This window comes from Muntiacus reevesi, chromosome 12 (assembly GCF_963930625.1).
Source record: "Muntiacus reevesi chromosome 12, mMunRee1.1, whole genome shotgun sequence".
Taxonomy (NCBI): domain Eukaryota; kingdom Metazoa; phylum Chordata; class Mammalia; order Artiodactyla; family Cervidae; genus Muntiacus; species Muntiacus reevesi.
The window spans coordinates 76625209-76640115 of record NC_089260.1 but is presented as its reverse complement, the minus strand read 5'-3'; the positions used below and the strand labels follow the sequence as shown (position 1 = coordinate 76640115).

General features: G+C 65.8%; 2 protein-coding genes across 5 annotated transcripts; one reads left to right on the top strand and one right to left on the bottom strand.

Moving 5' to 3' along the window:
• Positions 1 to 29: 29 nt before the first annotated feature.
• MROH6 (maestro heat like repeat family member 6) lies at positions 30 to 6811 on the top strand. Of its 4 annotated transcripts, none has more exons than XM_065903581.1 (14): positions 30 to 1770; positions 1906 to 2058; positions 2200 to 2330; positions 2845 to 2989; positions 3184 to 3368; positions 3454 to 3591; positions 3682 to 3796; positions 3905 to 4048; positions 4135 to 4308; positions 4462 to 4629; positions 4838 to 4957; positions 5178 to 5280; positions 5393 to 5458; positions 5607 to 6811. In XM_065903581.1, exons 1-14 carry the CDS (start codon positions 1522 to 1524, stop codon positions 5834 to 5836), a joined length of 2121 nt encoding a protein of 706 aa, XP_065759653.1. In that variant the 5' UTR covers positions 30 to 1521; the 3' UTR covers positions 5837 to 6811. The 4 variants fall into 4 exon arrangements, with proteins under 4 accessions (XP_065759653.1, XP_065759650.1, XP_065759649.1 ...); XM_065903578.1 differs by having other exon boundaries at positions 2200 to 2354; positions 2872 to 2989; XM_065903577.1 differs by having other exon boundaries at positions 30 to 2058; positions 2200 to 2354; positions 2872 to 2989.
• Positions 6812 to 9853: 3042 nt separating this feature from the next.
• On the bottom strand, positions 9854 to 14907 carry GSDMD (gasdermin D). The gene is made up of 11 exons (XM_065903597.1): positions 14775 to 14907; positions 13572 to 13827; positions 13224 to 13416; positions 12498 to 12666; positions 12251 to 12353; positions 11936 to 11989; positions 11428 to 11523; positions 11130 to 11305; positions 10508 to 10649; positions 10342 to 10415; positions 9854 to 10228 (listed from the first exon to the last, which is right to left on the bottom strand). The coding sequence occupies exons 2-11, from the start codon at positions 13783 to 13785 to the stop codon at positions 9989 to 9991; spliced, it is 1461 nt and encodes a 486-aa protein (XP_065759669.1). The 5' UTR covers positions 13786 to 13827; positions 14775 to 14907; the 3' UTR covers positions 9854 to 9988.

The window sequence follows — 14907 nt, the reverse complement described above, 5'->3', positions numbered from 1 at the left end:
GGGAGCCGTCTTTGTGCCCAACTAAGAGCTGGGGGAGTGGCTGGGAGACCTCTCCATGAGGCTGGAGGTGGGAGCCACGGGGTGGGTTGAAGCACCAGCTGGAGGGGCTCTGGGATTCCCCCCAGGAAGGCTCTCTGGAAGGCTTGCTGGGATACTTCCACCTCCCCAAGGGGAGGCCTGGGTGTCCCCTGCCGCTGCTGCTGGCAGGCCTGCGGGTCCCTGTGCCCCGGGCTCTGCCCATCCGGCCCCCTCTCGGACTCCAGAGTGTCACAGTGTGGACCAGGCCTCAGTCGTGGGGACCCAGCTGCTGCCCGCAAAATGCCAGGAAAGGCGTGGAGCGGTGGAGCCTGCCAGGGAAGAAGTTAGGGAGTAGGGACCCGCCCTGGGCGCCCGGCCAGGCCCTGGCTGCCCTGCCTCTGTGCCACAGGCCTGTCAGGTCTCCACCGGCTTCTGCTCCAATGGAGTCGCTCAGGAGGGAGGGTCGAGGCTCTGTGGGTCACGGGGGCCAAGGCCTCAGCCTCCTGTCCGGGCGGTGGGCAGCTCCAAGAGCCGGCAAGGGCACGGGGGAATGCTGACTGTCCAGGGGACTGCCCAGGGCTCTCCCGCCTGCCCAGGTATTTGGCAGGACCAGCTCTTCCGGCTCCCCCAGCCCAGGCTGGGCAGTGGCCACTGTGTTGCTGGGTGAGGATGACAGTGAGGATTTGGGGCAAAGGCCTGGTCAGGCCTCCTGGGAGAGGGGGGCTTGGAGAGAGATACACACCCCTGCCAGCACGCACACAGCAGAACACACCCAGGCCCAAGGCCCCCTCAGGTCTCCACTTCTGAGCTTTGCACTCTGGCACCAGGACCCAGACCCTCCCCCAGTGACCCATCCAGTGACGTGAGGCACCGGGCAGCTCCTCTTCCTTTGGCCCACCCCCAGGGTGCTCTGAGTTCAGAGGGGGCGACCGCTCTCCTACCGTCCCCTTCCCAGAGGTCCGGTCGGGTGGGAACACAGAGGGGACTGTCCAGCCCCCCGGTCCCTGGCCCAGCGTGCACTCGACTGCCTTTCAGGGCTGAGTCAGGCAAGGTCTCGGCTCAGGGCTGGGCCCAGACCCTCAGAGCTGTGCACACTTGCCAGGATTCCATGCCCAGCAGGGTTGGAGGTCAGGTCAAGGATTCTCCTCCCTGCCACCAGCCCTGTGCCCCTTCCCCGGCAGATCATCTGTCCCCCAGGGACCTCGCTTGGCCCTTTCCTAGGGCCCAGTGGGCAGAACCGGACCCCAGACACTCAGGCTGCAGGCAGCCTGGGCAAGAGGGCCCCCCTAAAGCTCCTGGCAGGTACCACACCTGGAGACACCTCTGTATGACTCCCCACTTCCCTCCCCACACACACACACACATACATGCGCGTGCGCACGCGCATGCCACCACACCTGTCCCTGGTCCCGCCTGCCTGGGGCCTTATACTAGGTCAGGCCTGGGCACGACTTCCTGGGAGGACCAACAACAGGTGCTACAAGCTCGGCGTGTGCTGCGGCCATGGCTAGGGGCATGTGGGGCCCAGCCCGTGTGGCCCCCGTGGGGGCCCTGACCCTGACAGCCCTGGCTGAAGGGATCCGGGCCAGCCAGGGGCAGCCCTGGGGACCCCCTGCCCCAGGCCCTCAGCCCCAGCCTGAGCCTGAACCTGCAGCAGGGGAGCCCGGGAGGGCAGCCACTGCCCCCACGGTTGATGGTGAGCCCCTCTCCCCGCCCCCTCCCCAGGAACCAGCCCCGGGGGCGCCCCAGCAGGTAAGCAGGAGGGCTGCCTGGGGGGCAGGGGAGGTAACCAGGGAGGGAGAGGGGAGAGGGCAGAAAGGTTCTGTGGAGGGAGGAAGAGTGTGGGAGAGGCAAGGGGGCTCCACAGGCCCCCCCTCCCACCCCCAGACACCCTGGAGCTCCTGGGAGGAGGGGGCCCTCGCAGACCTGGCCGTGTACACCGCCGCCTGCCTGGAAGAGGCTGGCTTTGTGGGAACCCAGGCGACAGCGTTCACCCTGTCCTCAGCCCTGGAGGCACGGGGGCACAGGCTGGAGGACCAGGTGAGCCCCCGGCCCCTCCCCGCGGGCACCTTCCCGCCCGGGCCCCACCCCGCCAAGCCCCTCCAAGCCTGGGGCGGGAGCTGCGCCAGCTTGGTGGGGGCAGGGCTCACAGAGACCTGACCGCCGCCCGCCGTCCCCCAGGTGCATGGGCTTGTACGGGGACTGCTGGCGCAGGTGCCCCACCTGGCGGAGGGGCGGCCCCGGCGGGCGGCCCTGCGGGTGCTGAGCGCGCTGGCCTTGGAGCACTCCCGGGACGTGGTGTCCGTGCTGCTGCGCTGCTCACCGGCCCCGAACCGGTAACCTTTCCCGCCCCACCAGGCGAGCGTCCGTCGGGGCCCCACGCGGCTTCCTTCCCCCTTCCGGCTCGGTCGAGGAGTCTCGCGCAGGGCAGGCAGGCGGAGGAGGGAGCCTCCCCTCCCCTCCTCCCTCCCACAGCCCCTCCCACGTCGTGTCCTCTGCCGGTTCCTGCTTGCGCCTGGCCTTCTCTCTCCCGGTCTGGGGGTGCCCGCCTGAGCAAGCCGGGTGGCTTCTGCACCCCCAACGCCCCTGGCTGTGGTTAGTCTGCCCCCAGGGGACGTTATCTTCCATGTTATTCCCCACGGTGACTGATCATGATGCCGGTTTGTTGCTGGCCCATCGGGGTCCCATGTGGTCTGTGCAGATGCCACTCATCTTGTTTCTCAGGGATTGCCAGGGTGGGGTGGGGGGCAGTTAACCCTCCCTCCTCCTGCTGGAGTCCTAGTGGCTGCCTCCCCGACTTGGGGGCTCACCTCACCCCAGCCCCAGACCGTCTCACACGCCCCGTGCCCCCAGGGCGGCCACCGAGCTCTGGCGCAGCCTGAGCCGGAACCAGCGTGTGAATGGACAGGTGCTGGTGCAGTTGCTGTGGGCGCTAAAGGGCTCAGCCGGATCCCAGCTGGAGGCGCTGGCGGTAGGTGACTCTGTCCAGCTTGCCAGAGAACACCAAAGCCCTGGCCCAAAAGGCCAGGAGAGTCTGGCTACAGGGGCTCGGGGGCAGCAGGCGCTCACCCTAGTCACACCCGTCCATAATGTCCCTCGAGTGTGGAGGCCTTTTCCTCTCCCTGTCTGCCCTGTCTGAGCCTGAATGAGCCCCTGGTTCCACAGGCCACTCGCGCCCTTGGGGAGATGCTGGCTGTGTCCGGCTGTGTGGGTGCCACCCGAGGCTTCTACCCGCACCTTCTCCTGGTGCTCGTCACTCAGCTCCACAAGCTGGCCTGGGATGCACACCCCCCTGACACACCCAAGGTTTGGGCCCCATCTCATCGAGGGCCACCGCACAGTCACGCCAGGTGAGGGGGTACACTCCAGGGTGTGAGGGCTGGCCTCGTGCCCTGCTGGTCCTCACTGCCCACTTGCTGCTGCCCCCGCCCCCAGCTGCACCGTGGAGGCCTTGAAGGCCCTGCTCACTGGGGACGGAGGCCGCATGGTGGTAACGTGCATGGAGCAGGCTGGAGGCTGGAGGAGACTGGTGGGAGCCCGCACCCACCTGGAGGGTGTCCTGCTGCTGGCCAGGTGCGGGGCGGGGTTGTGGGAGAAGCAAGGACATGGGGGTGGTCAGGGGGCAGCTTCTTGAGGGAGAGCTTCCGTTTGGCCTCGTCCCAGTGCCCTGGTGGCCCACGCCGACCACCACCTGCGAGGCCTGTTCGCGGACCTGCTGCCGCGGCTGCGCAGCACAGACGACGCACAGCGCCTGACAGCCATGGCTTTCTTCACTGGGGTGAGCCCACTTCCGGGAGGGGTGGGGAGGGGTGACAGTGCGTTTGGCCCCTGAGCGGCCCTGGCCTGTGCGGAAAGTCAGCGTGCTGACCCCGTGTCCCCCGGCCAGCTGTTGCAGAGCCGGCCCACCGCGCGGCTCCTGCGGGAGGAGGTGATCCTGGAACGGCTCCGCGCCTGGCAGGGCGACCCTGAGCCCACCGTGCGCTGGCTGGGCCTGCTGGGCCTCGGCCACCTGGCGCTGAACTGCGGGAAGGTGAGGGCGGGGCGGGGCGGGGCGGGGCGGGGCGGGGTGGGGGCGGGGGCGGGGCGGCGGGCTCCCACGAGTCCCTGTCCCCTCAGGTGCGCCACGCGACCACGCTGCTGCCCGCGCTTCTGGGCGCGCTGGGCGAGGGTGACCCGCGGCTCGTGGACGCCGCGCTGGGGGCGCTGCAGAGGGTCCTGCTGCGGCCGCGGGCGCCGGTGCGGCTCCTGAGCGTGGAGCTGCGGCCCCGCCTCCCGCCACTCCTGGACGACGTGAGCCCCTTCCGCCCCTTCCGCCTGTCTTTCCCACGGCCCGGCCCCGGGTTCCCAAACCAGGCTCCGCTAGGGCCCCTAGGGAACTCCCGCAGACTGCAACCCTCCGGACGCCCCCTTCCTGCGGGCTCCTGATCGCGCCTTCCTGTGCAGGCCCGGGACTCGGTCCGCGCCTCCGCAGTCGGGCTGCTCGGGACGCTGGTGCGGCGCGGCCGGGGCGGACTCCGGGTGGGGCTCCGCCGCCCCCTGCGGAAACTGGTGCTGCAGAGTTTCGTTCCGCTGCTGTTGCGTCTGCACGACCCCAGCCCGGACACCGCTGAGGTCAGCCCCCAACACTGTCCTGACCACCCCACCCTTCCCCACCACAGCCGCCTCTCCAGATAGCGCAGGTCAGGGACTTACCCGAAGACCGCAGGAGGCTTGGACAAGCAGGACTCCTCTGCCCCTCACCCTGGCCACCTCCTGCCTCCCAGGTCCTTTCTTGCCACTTTGCTTTCAGACCTCTAACCTCGCTCCCTACCCGTTCCAGAGTGCAGAATGGACGCTGGCCTGCTGTGACCAGGCCCTGCCCTGGGGCCTGCTGGAGGAGGTGGGCACGGAGGCCCACTACCACAGCCCTGAGGCCCTAAGCCGTGTCTGCCACCGCCTGGTCAGTTGGGGGGGTCGGTGAGAATGACGGGGTGCGGTCAGCTGCCCACTTGGTCCAGTATACACCAGGGCCACTCCCCCCCAGACTGAGACTCCTCACCTTTCCGGTCAAGGTGGTGGCTTGTCGAGGCCTCAGAGGCCCTTGGGCCCTGGCCTCACCTCTGAGGCCTCTGCTCCATGCAGAGCTGGCCCTCCCGTCCCAGGAACCCTTCTGTCCCCAGGTCCAGTGGTACCCGAGTCACGTGCCCAGCCTCCTGAGTCAGACCCAGGGCTACCTGCGGAGCCCTCAGAGCCCCCTGCGCTTGGCGGCCACCCTACTCACAGGTGAGGCAGGCCTGGCATCACGCTGCTCCCTGCACCCAGGGTTCTGGGCGCTGGGCCAGCCCCTTGCTGCTGCAGGCACGGGGCCAGCACTCAGGGCTTCGCTTTGGTCCAGGCTTCCTGGTCCATCACTCCAGCCCCAGCCACGTCAACCAGGACCTGCTGGACTCTCTGTTCCAGGGTGAGAGCCCGACTCGCCCTCGTGGTGTTCCGCAGGGTTCCAGAGAGGTGGTGGCTGCCAGGGCAAAGTGGATGGGTAGGGGACTGGGATGTGTGGGGGACAGCGGGAGAGGCCCTCCCCCGCCACATGAACTGCCCTGTCCCCGCAGACTTGGGGAGGCTGCAGAGCGACCCTGAGCCGGCTGTGGCGGCGGCAGCACGCGTGTCTGGCCAGCAGGTGGCGCTGCTGGCCCGCGTGCAGCCCCAGCCCTGCGGCTGGCGCCTCCCCCGCCCAGGCCGGCCCAGCTGCCTGCCGGCCCGGCCCCTGCCCGTCTACGCTGACAGCCCATTTCAGCACTGCAGCCCCCCCAGCCGCTGGGGCTGCTCAGGTCCAGGCTGAGCTGACCGGCTGGCCCTCCGATGGGGGCCAGGGTGATGACTCAGGCTCCCTGCTCTGTGGCCTGTCTTGGCCGGGGGGCAGATCTGCAGAAGAGGTCCGCCTTGGGCATGGTGCTGGGCACCAGAGCCCGTCCCCGACCCCGTCGGGGCTCTGCATAGTCTGCTGCACACAATGATGCCCAACCCCGACAGCCCTGTGACTAGGTGGACCATGAGTTTCTGACCTTCACCCTCACCTTCACCCTCAGCTTCTCGCCTCATCCATCCCTCCGTCCGTCTGTCCCCCAGCAGACCTACCTGTTCCTCTCCCAGCCCCCTGGTGTGTGCCCTGCCTGGATGGCGCCTGGCCTTCTGGGCCCAGGCCAGGTGGGGACAAAGAAGTGGGTGCCGCCCCGGAAGCCAGCCCTGTGAAAGGCTGCCTCTGCCTGGCCCTCCTGGCCGCTCATCAGCCCCCTTGATGTGCTCCACTCCTTGCTGGCCACATGCTGGCTGGGAGGTTCTGAGGTTTCCGGCCACACCCTGCTCAAGAGGCATCCGTCTGTCCGCCTGTCCACACCCACTGCCCAGTAGCCTGGCCCTGTTCCTGCCCCTCCCCTCTAGCTCACCATCTCAGAGCCCCCCCCCCCCCCGCCGGGTCTTCTCTGGAGGCTGCCCCTGACCTCCCACTGGACACCACAGGTCTGAGATGATACCTGCGGGCTCAGGTGTGGAGTGCCAGCATCTGCCCCTCATCAGGCTGAACTGTTGCACCCGCATCCCAGCACCTGCTCAGGGGCGGGTGATGGAAGAAGTCCCTCAGGACTGCTTTGAAGCAGTGACCCAGGCTCTCCAGACCCGGGACAAGTGGCTTCTGCCACCTGGAATGCCCACCTTGAGGTGTCCTCTTGCCCTTTCAGGGCCCCCAAAGCTGCCTCCTCAGAGAAGGAGGCCTCCACTCACACAGCTCTTGGAGGCTGGGGTCCTGCCCATCCCAATGGAAAGCATTTAAAATAAAGATACCGTGGGACGTCCCTGGTGGTCCAGCAGTTAAACCTCTGTACTCCCAATGCAGGGAGCACAGGTTCGATCCCTGGTTAGGGAACTAAGATCCCACATGTCGCATGGTGCAGCCAAAATGAAAAACATAGATCCTAGGGGTTCAGTGTCTGTCTGGGCCAAGGCTGGGCTCTGATGAGCTGCGCCTGGTCCAAGATCAGGCTTGGGCTTAAATTACAGGGAAAGCAGCAGGGACAGCAGGGTCAACAAAGGCCCGTCTAGTCAAGGCTATGGTTTTTCCTGTAGTCATGTCTGGATGTGAGAGTTGGACTATAAAGAAAACTGAGTGCTGAAGAATTGATGCTTTTGAACTGTGGTGCTGGAGAAGACTCTTGAGAGTCCCTTGAGTTTCAAGGAGGTTCAACCAGTCCATCCTAAAGGAAATCAGTCCTGAATATTCATTGGAAGGACTGATGCTGAAGCTGAAACTCCAATACTTTGGCCACCTGATGCAAAAAGACCCTGATGCTGGGAAAGATTGAAGGCGGGAGGAGAAGGGGACGACAGAGGATGAGATGGTTGGATGGCATCACCGACTCGATGGACATGAGTTTGAGCAAGCTCTGGGAGTTGGTGATGGACAGGGAGGCCTGGTGTGCTGCAGTCCATGGAGTCGCAAAGAGTCAGACACGACTGAGCGACTGATCTGAGCTGAACTGAACTGAGCATGTGGCTGGGGCTTGTGTCAGCCCTGGCCAGAGTCAGGCAGGCTTTGCCCTGACTGAGAAGCTGTGCTGCCCACACAGACCCTGAGCAGAGTCAGAGCTCATCAGGGAGGGGCCAGGGTCTCCTTGTTGGTCACTCTGAGGGCAGAGGAGGCCCTGGCCAAGGGCACTTGTCTGTGAGAAGCCAGGGGCATAGTTTGGTGTATTAGTCCACGATTCTCTAAGGGGAATGCCAAAACTGGATTAAATTATGGGAAACATCCGGGGAGGTCAGGAGGCTGTCAGAACCTGGGAGGCAGAAGGAAGGGAGGCTAGTGAGAATGTCTTCGGGGGTCTCCAGCCTGACCCCCTCAGGGAGGCGCCAGGTCCCAGCCCTGCGGCCCCTCCGCTGCTGCCCGAAAGGTGGCAGGAGGACCCCCCAACCACCTGATGGTTGGGCCCCTCAGGGGCTTGCAGCCTGGAGCCAGAAGCTGGGGGAGCGTCTGAGGCCCGCTGCCTCCACCAGGCACGAGCCTGTCCAACCACAGGGCGTGGCTGGGCAACGCCCCCAGCGAGGCCTGCTGGAAAGCGGGGCCCAGCCTCATGGGGGGCTTGGCAGGCAGTGCCCTGCCTCTTCCCATGCCTCCCCGCAGGGCCTGGGCCTCTCTGGCCTGGGCACCCACTCCCCTCCACTCCACTGGCCATCTGGAGTGCACATGCCCCCGCGTGTTCAGTCCTGTGTGCACCTGCCCCCCCGTGAGGGCGTCCCCTGCCCTGTAGCCGGGGCCCCACCAGACACCTTGCTTGCCGCTTTGTCCTGGGAGTGGGACACCTCTCAGGGATTTCTCCGGTGCGGTCCCCAGGGAGGCTCCAGTCAGGGCGGCGACACCATAGGCCTGCCCCTGGGTGAGCCCCACTCCCGGGTGAGCGCTGTTGGTCAGTGAGGCCCAGCAGAGCCACCCACAGAGCGCTCACCTCCCCCCAAGGTCTAGGGTCGGGGCGCGCTGCTTTACACAGAGGATGCTTAGATGCTCTCAAGTGAGCTATCACTGGAGACCTCTGGGCACTGGCGACCCTGGAGCCTGAGGGCCAACAGTGAGACCCTCCAAAGGGCACCTGGGTGGGGCTCAGCAGGCCCGGTTCACCGCCTGACCTTACGGGGAGCGTCTCGGGGCCCCAGAAGCAGGGCTGGTGGGCCTGCTTACTTGCCGCTTTCTCAGACCTGTGCTGCTCCAGTCCTGTTTGCCTTGGTCATGCCTTTCAGTGCCCTAGCAAGGTTCCCAAAGGAGGAGCTTGGGCTCCGGGGAACACAAACAGGCCTGGGAGGTATCCAACTTCTCCCTTGCCCTGGGTGAGGGGAAAATTGCTAAGCGTTTCGGTACTGGGATCTGGGATGTTTAGGGAGCACTCTGTTTTAATATTAATTTTACTGTCAACCTCAATCCTGAGTTTTCTCAGAGGCTAATGTCCCAACCACAGCTGGGCCGACCACCTCTTCTCTTTATTTTTATTTTTTTTGGCCACATTGCTTGTGGGATCTTCGTTCCCCAACCAGGAATCGATCCCAGGCCCCAGCAATGGAAGTGTTGAGTCCTTAACCACTGGACCATGAGGGATTCTTGTCCCTTCTGTTTAGCCAGTCCTGAGGCTGCAGGGCAGCGGCGAGTCGGACAGGAAGGGAACATGGCTTCCCTCGCATTCCACCAAGAGGAGGACCGCAGACCGGCTCCCACAAGTTTCTCCTGGCTGTGACAACTCCAGGGTGAGAGTAACTGCCTGGCTGAGTCAGTCACCATCTCTCTGTGCCCGGCGAGGCCCAGAGACCACGGCTCAGGGCCGGGAGGTCTCCTCTCCTCTCGACAGACTCTTAACTTTGAGTGAATGAATTGGGATGAGACACACCCCAAAGGCCCATTTCTCTGGTTCGGGTCATTTCCCCAGGCCCCCATGCAGCCCCAGGAGTGCAGGCCTGTCTGCCTGTTAGCGCCGTGTCCTTGCCCCCTGCAGCCCTGCAGAGGGAGGGTGGCCCACTGCCTGCATCAGAACATTAGGATGCTCTCAGGCTTCCTGAGGTGGACAGAGAACAGTCCTGGGGGTTGGCATTGCCCTGCCCTGTTCTTTCCAGGCCAGCCTGATATGGGGGGGCAGGGGCGGGGAGGAGCCTGGCCACGTGGCTGGTCGCTCCGGAGTGGCCAGGTCCAGCACCCAGAAGGCCCCTGGTGCCTGCTCCTGGCCCCCAGGTCCCTCCCCGTCCTGTGCAGGCACCCCCCACTGGGCCCCCCCCCCCCCCCCCGCCCCTGACTCCTGAGAGAGGGCTCCTCGAAAGCTCAGTGCGTCATTCCCTGTGTGTGTCATTCGTCTCATTTATTGGCTGTCCCCATCCCCCAGGTCTTGTGAAGAGCCGCCCACATGGCTGGGTGTGGCTCCTGGCAGCCAGTGGGTTCGAGCTGTGCCTGCGGCGGGTGGGCCGCAGGCTAGCAGAGCCGGCTCAGCCTGAGCAGCAGTGCCAGGCAGGCGTAAAGTGCGCACGTGCAGCTGCAGGCCCCCGGCTCCCAGCACACTTGGGGGGCGCCCACCTGGGGCTCCAGGCCGCACGCCTCCAACAGGGCCCAAGCGGGCACCTCTGAGCCCCAGTTGTCACCCAGGCACTCAGGCGGCAGGGACACAGCCTGGCGCTCCTGCCATGGGCTGCTCTGCTCCACAAGGCTCTCCACCTGGCAGACAGGGTGGGAGCGGTCAGAGGATCGGGCACCTGCCCACACCACCTCATCGCTGGGCACTGGGCCCCACACCGGCCCACCCCTACCCTACACCCTGGCCTTCTCACCAGCTGAAAGGTCCCCAACAGGGCCCCCATCTCCAGCACCTTAGCCAGCAGCACGTGCTGGGCTTCACTCAGCGCTGCGGAGAGACCTTGGGTGAGAGGGCTTCCAGGGGCCAGCCAGAGGAGCTCACATCCCTGCCCCTTCCCTGCCCCGCCCCGAGCCCCTTACCTGCTAGCGCTTGCAGCAGGTAGAAGACGGGGCCTGCGAGCTCTGCTTCCAGCTGTCCAGAGGGCAGCACCAGGGACTCGAGGATGGTGCCCACCGGGCCTTCCTGTGGCTCCACCTGCCCGCCGCACAGGCCCTGCTCCAGCTGGAGGCACCCAGGGGGAGTGGGGGTGAGCATGGCGGGCAGGCACTGCTTCAGGTGGGGGCGCCCGGGGGAGTGGGGGTGAGCAGGATGGGCAGGCACCTGCTCCAGGTGGGGGCGCCCGGGGGAGTGGGGGTGAGCAGGCAGATGGGGGCGCCCGGGGAAGTGGGGGTGAGCAGGGCGGGACAGGCCCTGCCTCAGGTGGGGGTGCCCGGGGGAGTGGGGGTGAGCAGGGCGGGACAGGCCCTGCTCCAGGTGGGGGCGCCCGGGGGAGTGGGGGTGAGCAGGGTGGGACAGGCCCTGCTCCAGGTGGGGGCGCCCGGGGGAGTGGGGGTGAGCAGGGCGGGCAGGCACCTGCTCCAGGTGGGGGCGTCCGGGGGAGTGGGGGTGAGCAGGGCGGGCAGGCATCTGCTCCACCACCCCACCCAGCTCTCATGCTACCCCACCCCCTAATGCCCCGCACTCACAGCCCAGCTCACTCACCGACTCCTCCAGGGCTTGCAGAGCCGGCTGGTCCCATAGCACCTGCCCCAGGCCACCCAGCAGCCGCCCACATGGCCCCTTGGACAAGCCCTCCAGGCCCATGGCCCAGGCCTCCACCTCTGCCCGCAGGCCCTGGAAGTCATCAGTGGTCGCCAGCCAGTGCTCCATGGACCCATCTGTGGGGACAGGTCTGCAATTGCCCAGGTGCCCACATGGCCCCAGGAGCCCTGGTAAGGGAGGGCAGATGCTGGGAGCAAAAGGGGAGCAGGGGCCCCAGGGTGGCCCAGAAGGTACTGACCCGACTGGAACTGGAAGTAGTCAGAGAGGGCCCTTATGGAGGCAAAGCTGAAGCACGAACATGGATGGCCGTCTGCACTGCTGGAGGGCCTACAGCCTGGGCGAGGCGGGGCTGGTCAGTGCTGGGGGTGGGGGCCCGAGCCAGAGAGGGCTGAGGCCTCCCCTGGGCCCTCACAGCTTGTCACCCCAGTCCTGGCAGCCTGGGGCAAGGAGCAAGGTCAAACCCGCCTGGTGCCAGCCTGTCGCCATGCTACCCATGTGTGTGTGCATTTGCATGACTGTGTGTGTGTTGCTCATGTATGTGAGTGTGTGTGTGCATTTGTGCACACAAGTATGCATGTTGCGTGTGTGTATATGCGTGAGTGTGCATGTGTGTTTGTATGGGTGTGTGTGTACATTTGCACTAGTGTGTGCATGTGTGCGTGCACATGTGTGTGTGTGTCTCCCAGATGTGCTGTGCTGGGCTCTCCTTATCAGCCTGTCCCACTTCCCAGGTGCATGGGCCTCACCTGCCTGCAGCAACGGGAAGGTCCTTTGCTTCTTGTCTGGGAAGAGGAGGATGTCTGGAAGCCGGGAGGGGCAGAGATGGGGGAGGCAGGTTGGCGGAACACCTGGCCTTTCCCTGGCGCACCTGGGGCTCCCTGTGCAGCCCCCGCTCTGTGCCCTGACCTCCCACCTGCCTGAACAAGCAGCTCTCAGCCACCCCGGCCCACAGTCATGCTACCAGATGTCCCCAGCACCCCCAGGCAGCCGGTGACTCTTCCAGGCCTCCCCGCCTCTGCCAATGAGCCTGGGCCCCAGAAGTCACCCGGACCCCGGCTCACCCCAGTCAGAGCCAATAACCAGCTGGGCCGCCCGAAATGCGAGGGTGCTGCCCGAGGGGATGGTGACCATCTTCTTCCGGCTCAGGTGGCCCTCGCCTTTGCCCTGAGGGACGGATGTGGGCTCAGGACTGGGCTCCCCACCACCCGGTAGGGCTGGGGGCAGCCAGGTGCTGGTGGCAGGGGTCTGCGTGGGACACTGCCCTCCTGCCTCCCCCGCTGTGTCCACTGCAGGTCCCTCGCTGCCCACCTGCAAGCAGAGGGCTCCCGGAAGTGCAAACTGGCCTGAGCCCTCCTGCTTGTGCGTCCGGGTGACCTCCACTTCCTTCTGTGTCTGCAGCACCTCAGTCACTACGAACACGTCATCCCCCCGACTCCGCAGCTGCTGCAGGGTTTTGGGCTCAGGTTGCCGCAGGCGCCTGTGGTGAGTGGGCCAGTGGGAGGCTTGCAGGGTGTGCCTTGCCCTCCCCTCCCCCTGCCCCAGGATGGCCGTCTCTTCCCCGGACCTCAGTGTCTGCGGCCATGGATGGGGTGATGTGGATGCCCCGGCACGGGACCCTTATTGCCCCATCCCCTGGGTGCTTCAGTGCCTGTGGGCAGACGGGGGGCAGGAAGAAGCAGGCCTCTGGAGGGGCCCACTCTGTGGCTGGCTGCTCACCTGTCTGCTGTCTCCCTCCACTCCCTGGGTTCAGATCTCACGTCTGTGTGCTGAGCTAATGGTCCTTCTCACCAAGGTCCCCGTGTGTGTTCCACCCCAGCCTCTTTGCAGCAGGGCTCAGTCTGACCCCTGGCCCCCCGACCTGCAGGATGCAGGCCCCCAGGACCTTGGTAGCCTCCTTCCCAGCTGCTGGTCCCCACACAGCCCCTGACTCTGGGATGTCCCTCAGCCTTCACAGACACCCTATGACTGCTGCCACCCCGAGGTCCTGACCCAGGAGCTGCCCAGGGTTAGCGGGTCCACAGCCCTGGGGCTCACCTCTCACGGTGCATGACTTCCCAGGTGTTGGGGGCCACTCTCAGAGTGCACAGGTCCATCGAGGCGCTGGAGCTGCCGGACACCGCGGCCCCGCCTGAGAGCCTGCCCTGTCCTGGGGCTGCAAGCTTCACGCTGCCCTGCAGCTGCCCATCCATCGTGTCTTGGAACTGGAAGGTGCCACCACACTCCAGGGCTGGAGCGAGAGCACAGCTGAGGCCCCGCCCACTGGCCACTGCCTGTCCCGCCTGGCCGAGGGGCCTCTGCAGACAGAACCCAGGGTCCCGAGTGGGAGCCGGCTGGCCCACCCCTCCACCCACCCACGACTCGGACTCAGTGCCAGTCGGGTACCTGGCTCCGGCATGTCGGGCTCCAGGATGTCTCTGATGGACAAGTTGACACACATGTAGCGTGGTCTCCAGAACCGTGAGCTCAAGGGCTTCCTGCTCAAAAGGCTGTAGGGCTGGAAGCTGGCGGAGCTCCGCAGGCTGTCCACAGGGGTTAGCTCCTTGTGGTCCAGCTCCCGGACCACGCTCCTGACCACCTTCTCAAAGGCCGATGCCATACTCCTGAGGAGGGCAGCTGGTCCAGCCTTCCACCCTCAGGGCTGGAAGAGGGCAGGGGAGGGGAAGAGCGGAGAGGTAGCTGCTCCAGTGTCCCCGAGGCAGTCCTGCCTGGCCAGGCCTGGGATACTCGCCTCTAAGTGCACCCTGTCACCCACTGTCCATCTCTGCAAGGGTCCCCAAGCGCTTCCAGGCTGGATGTCACTCGCAGCCCTCCATAGGACTCGGGCCAGCCACGCACACCATCTGTCCTGTGGCCAGAGTGCCCGCATGAAGCCCAGGAAAGCCCTGGAATGCAGTGCTTGTTGGGTAGGGGGCAGCCCTGGGCGCCCACCAAGCCCTCCATCACTTTGCTACTTCAACAAGACTTTGGGCTGCTTATGAAAAGCAGCCACCGAGGAAGAGCAGGGCAAGGCTGGGGCTCTGTCTGCCTTAGCAGCTACCTTCCTGGCCGAGGTGCTCAGAGAGCGGGGAGGAAGCAGAAGCCATCGCCTCCTGGGCAGTTGGTGCGAAGGCCCAGGCAAGGCCTGGCCCAAGCATCCCCAGCCCCTAGGCCTGTCCTCCAGGGCTTTCTCAACACCCAGAGCTCCGTGAATCACTCGTCTGTCTTCAGGGGTCAGGAGCCATTGCAGGCCTGACTCAGGACCCAGGACGTCTGGGCTGCAGGAAGCCTCTAAGCCTTGGCACTGGCCTGAGATCCCAGAGTGGGCCCAGGGGCACCTGGAGGTGCCTGCCTGGAACTAAGCCCAAACCAGTCAGACTTCGGAGGGAGCCCCCTTCCCAGAGGCCTGGGGCTTCCCCAGTTGGTTTGATGAGGGGAGTCCTGGGGGGCTTGGGGAAGCCCAAGGAAGGTGACAGGACCCAATCTCCACCCAGAGTTGTTGGCCTCCCCCCCACCCACTCCCAGGAGAAGCAAGTGCCCCACCCCGGAGCCAGGGCAGGCAGCCCCTGCGGGGCACAGCGGCGCAGGGCATGGGCAGGGGCAGCTCACCAGTGGCCGTGACCGTCGCGTGCCTGTGCCCACGAAACCGAAACCAGGCTGCCCTGCGGGCCAGGATCGGAAGCCTCTGCCCTGGAGTTGCCCAGCGCGCACACAGCCTGCAGGTTCCCAGACCCAAAAGTGA

Bases quoted from the DNA above. Each gene is read 5' to 3' on its own strand.
- MROH6 (XM_065903577.1), top strand. From the start codon at position 1,522: ATGGCTAGGGGCATGTGGGGCCCAGCCCGTGTGGCCCCCGTGGGGGCC. The intron at 4,049-4,134 runs GTGAGGGCGGGG...CTGTCCCCTCAG, and splicing joins TGGCGCTGAACTGCGGGAAG to GTGCGCCACGCGACCACGCT. The intron at 5,459-5,606 runs GTGAGAGCCCGA...CTGTCCCCGCAG, and splicing joins GCTGGACTCTCTGTTCCAGG to ACTTGGGGAGGCTGCAGAGC.
- GSDMD (XM_065903597.1), bottom strand. From the start codon at position 13,785: ATGGCATCGGCCTTTGAGAAGGTGGTCAGGAGCGTGGTCCGGGAGCTG. The intron at 12,667-13,223 runs GTGAGCCCCAGG...CACTCACCACAG, and splicing joins GAAGTCATGCACCGTGAGAG to GCGCCTGCGGCAACCTGAGC. The intron at 11,524-11,935 runs GTGAGGCCCATG...CGCCTCGCCCAG, and splicing joins CTTCCCGTTGCTGCAGGCAG to GCTGTAGGCCCTCCAGCAGT.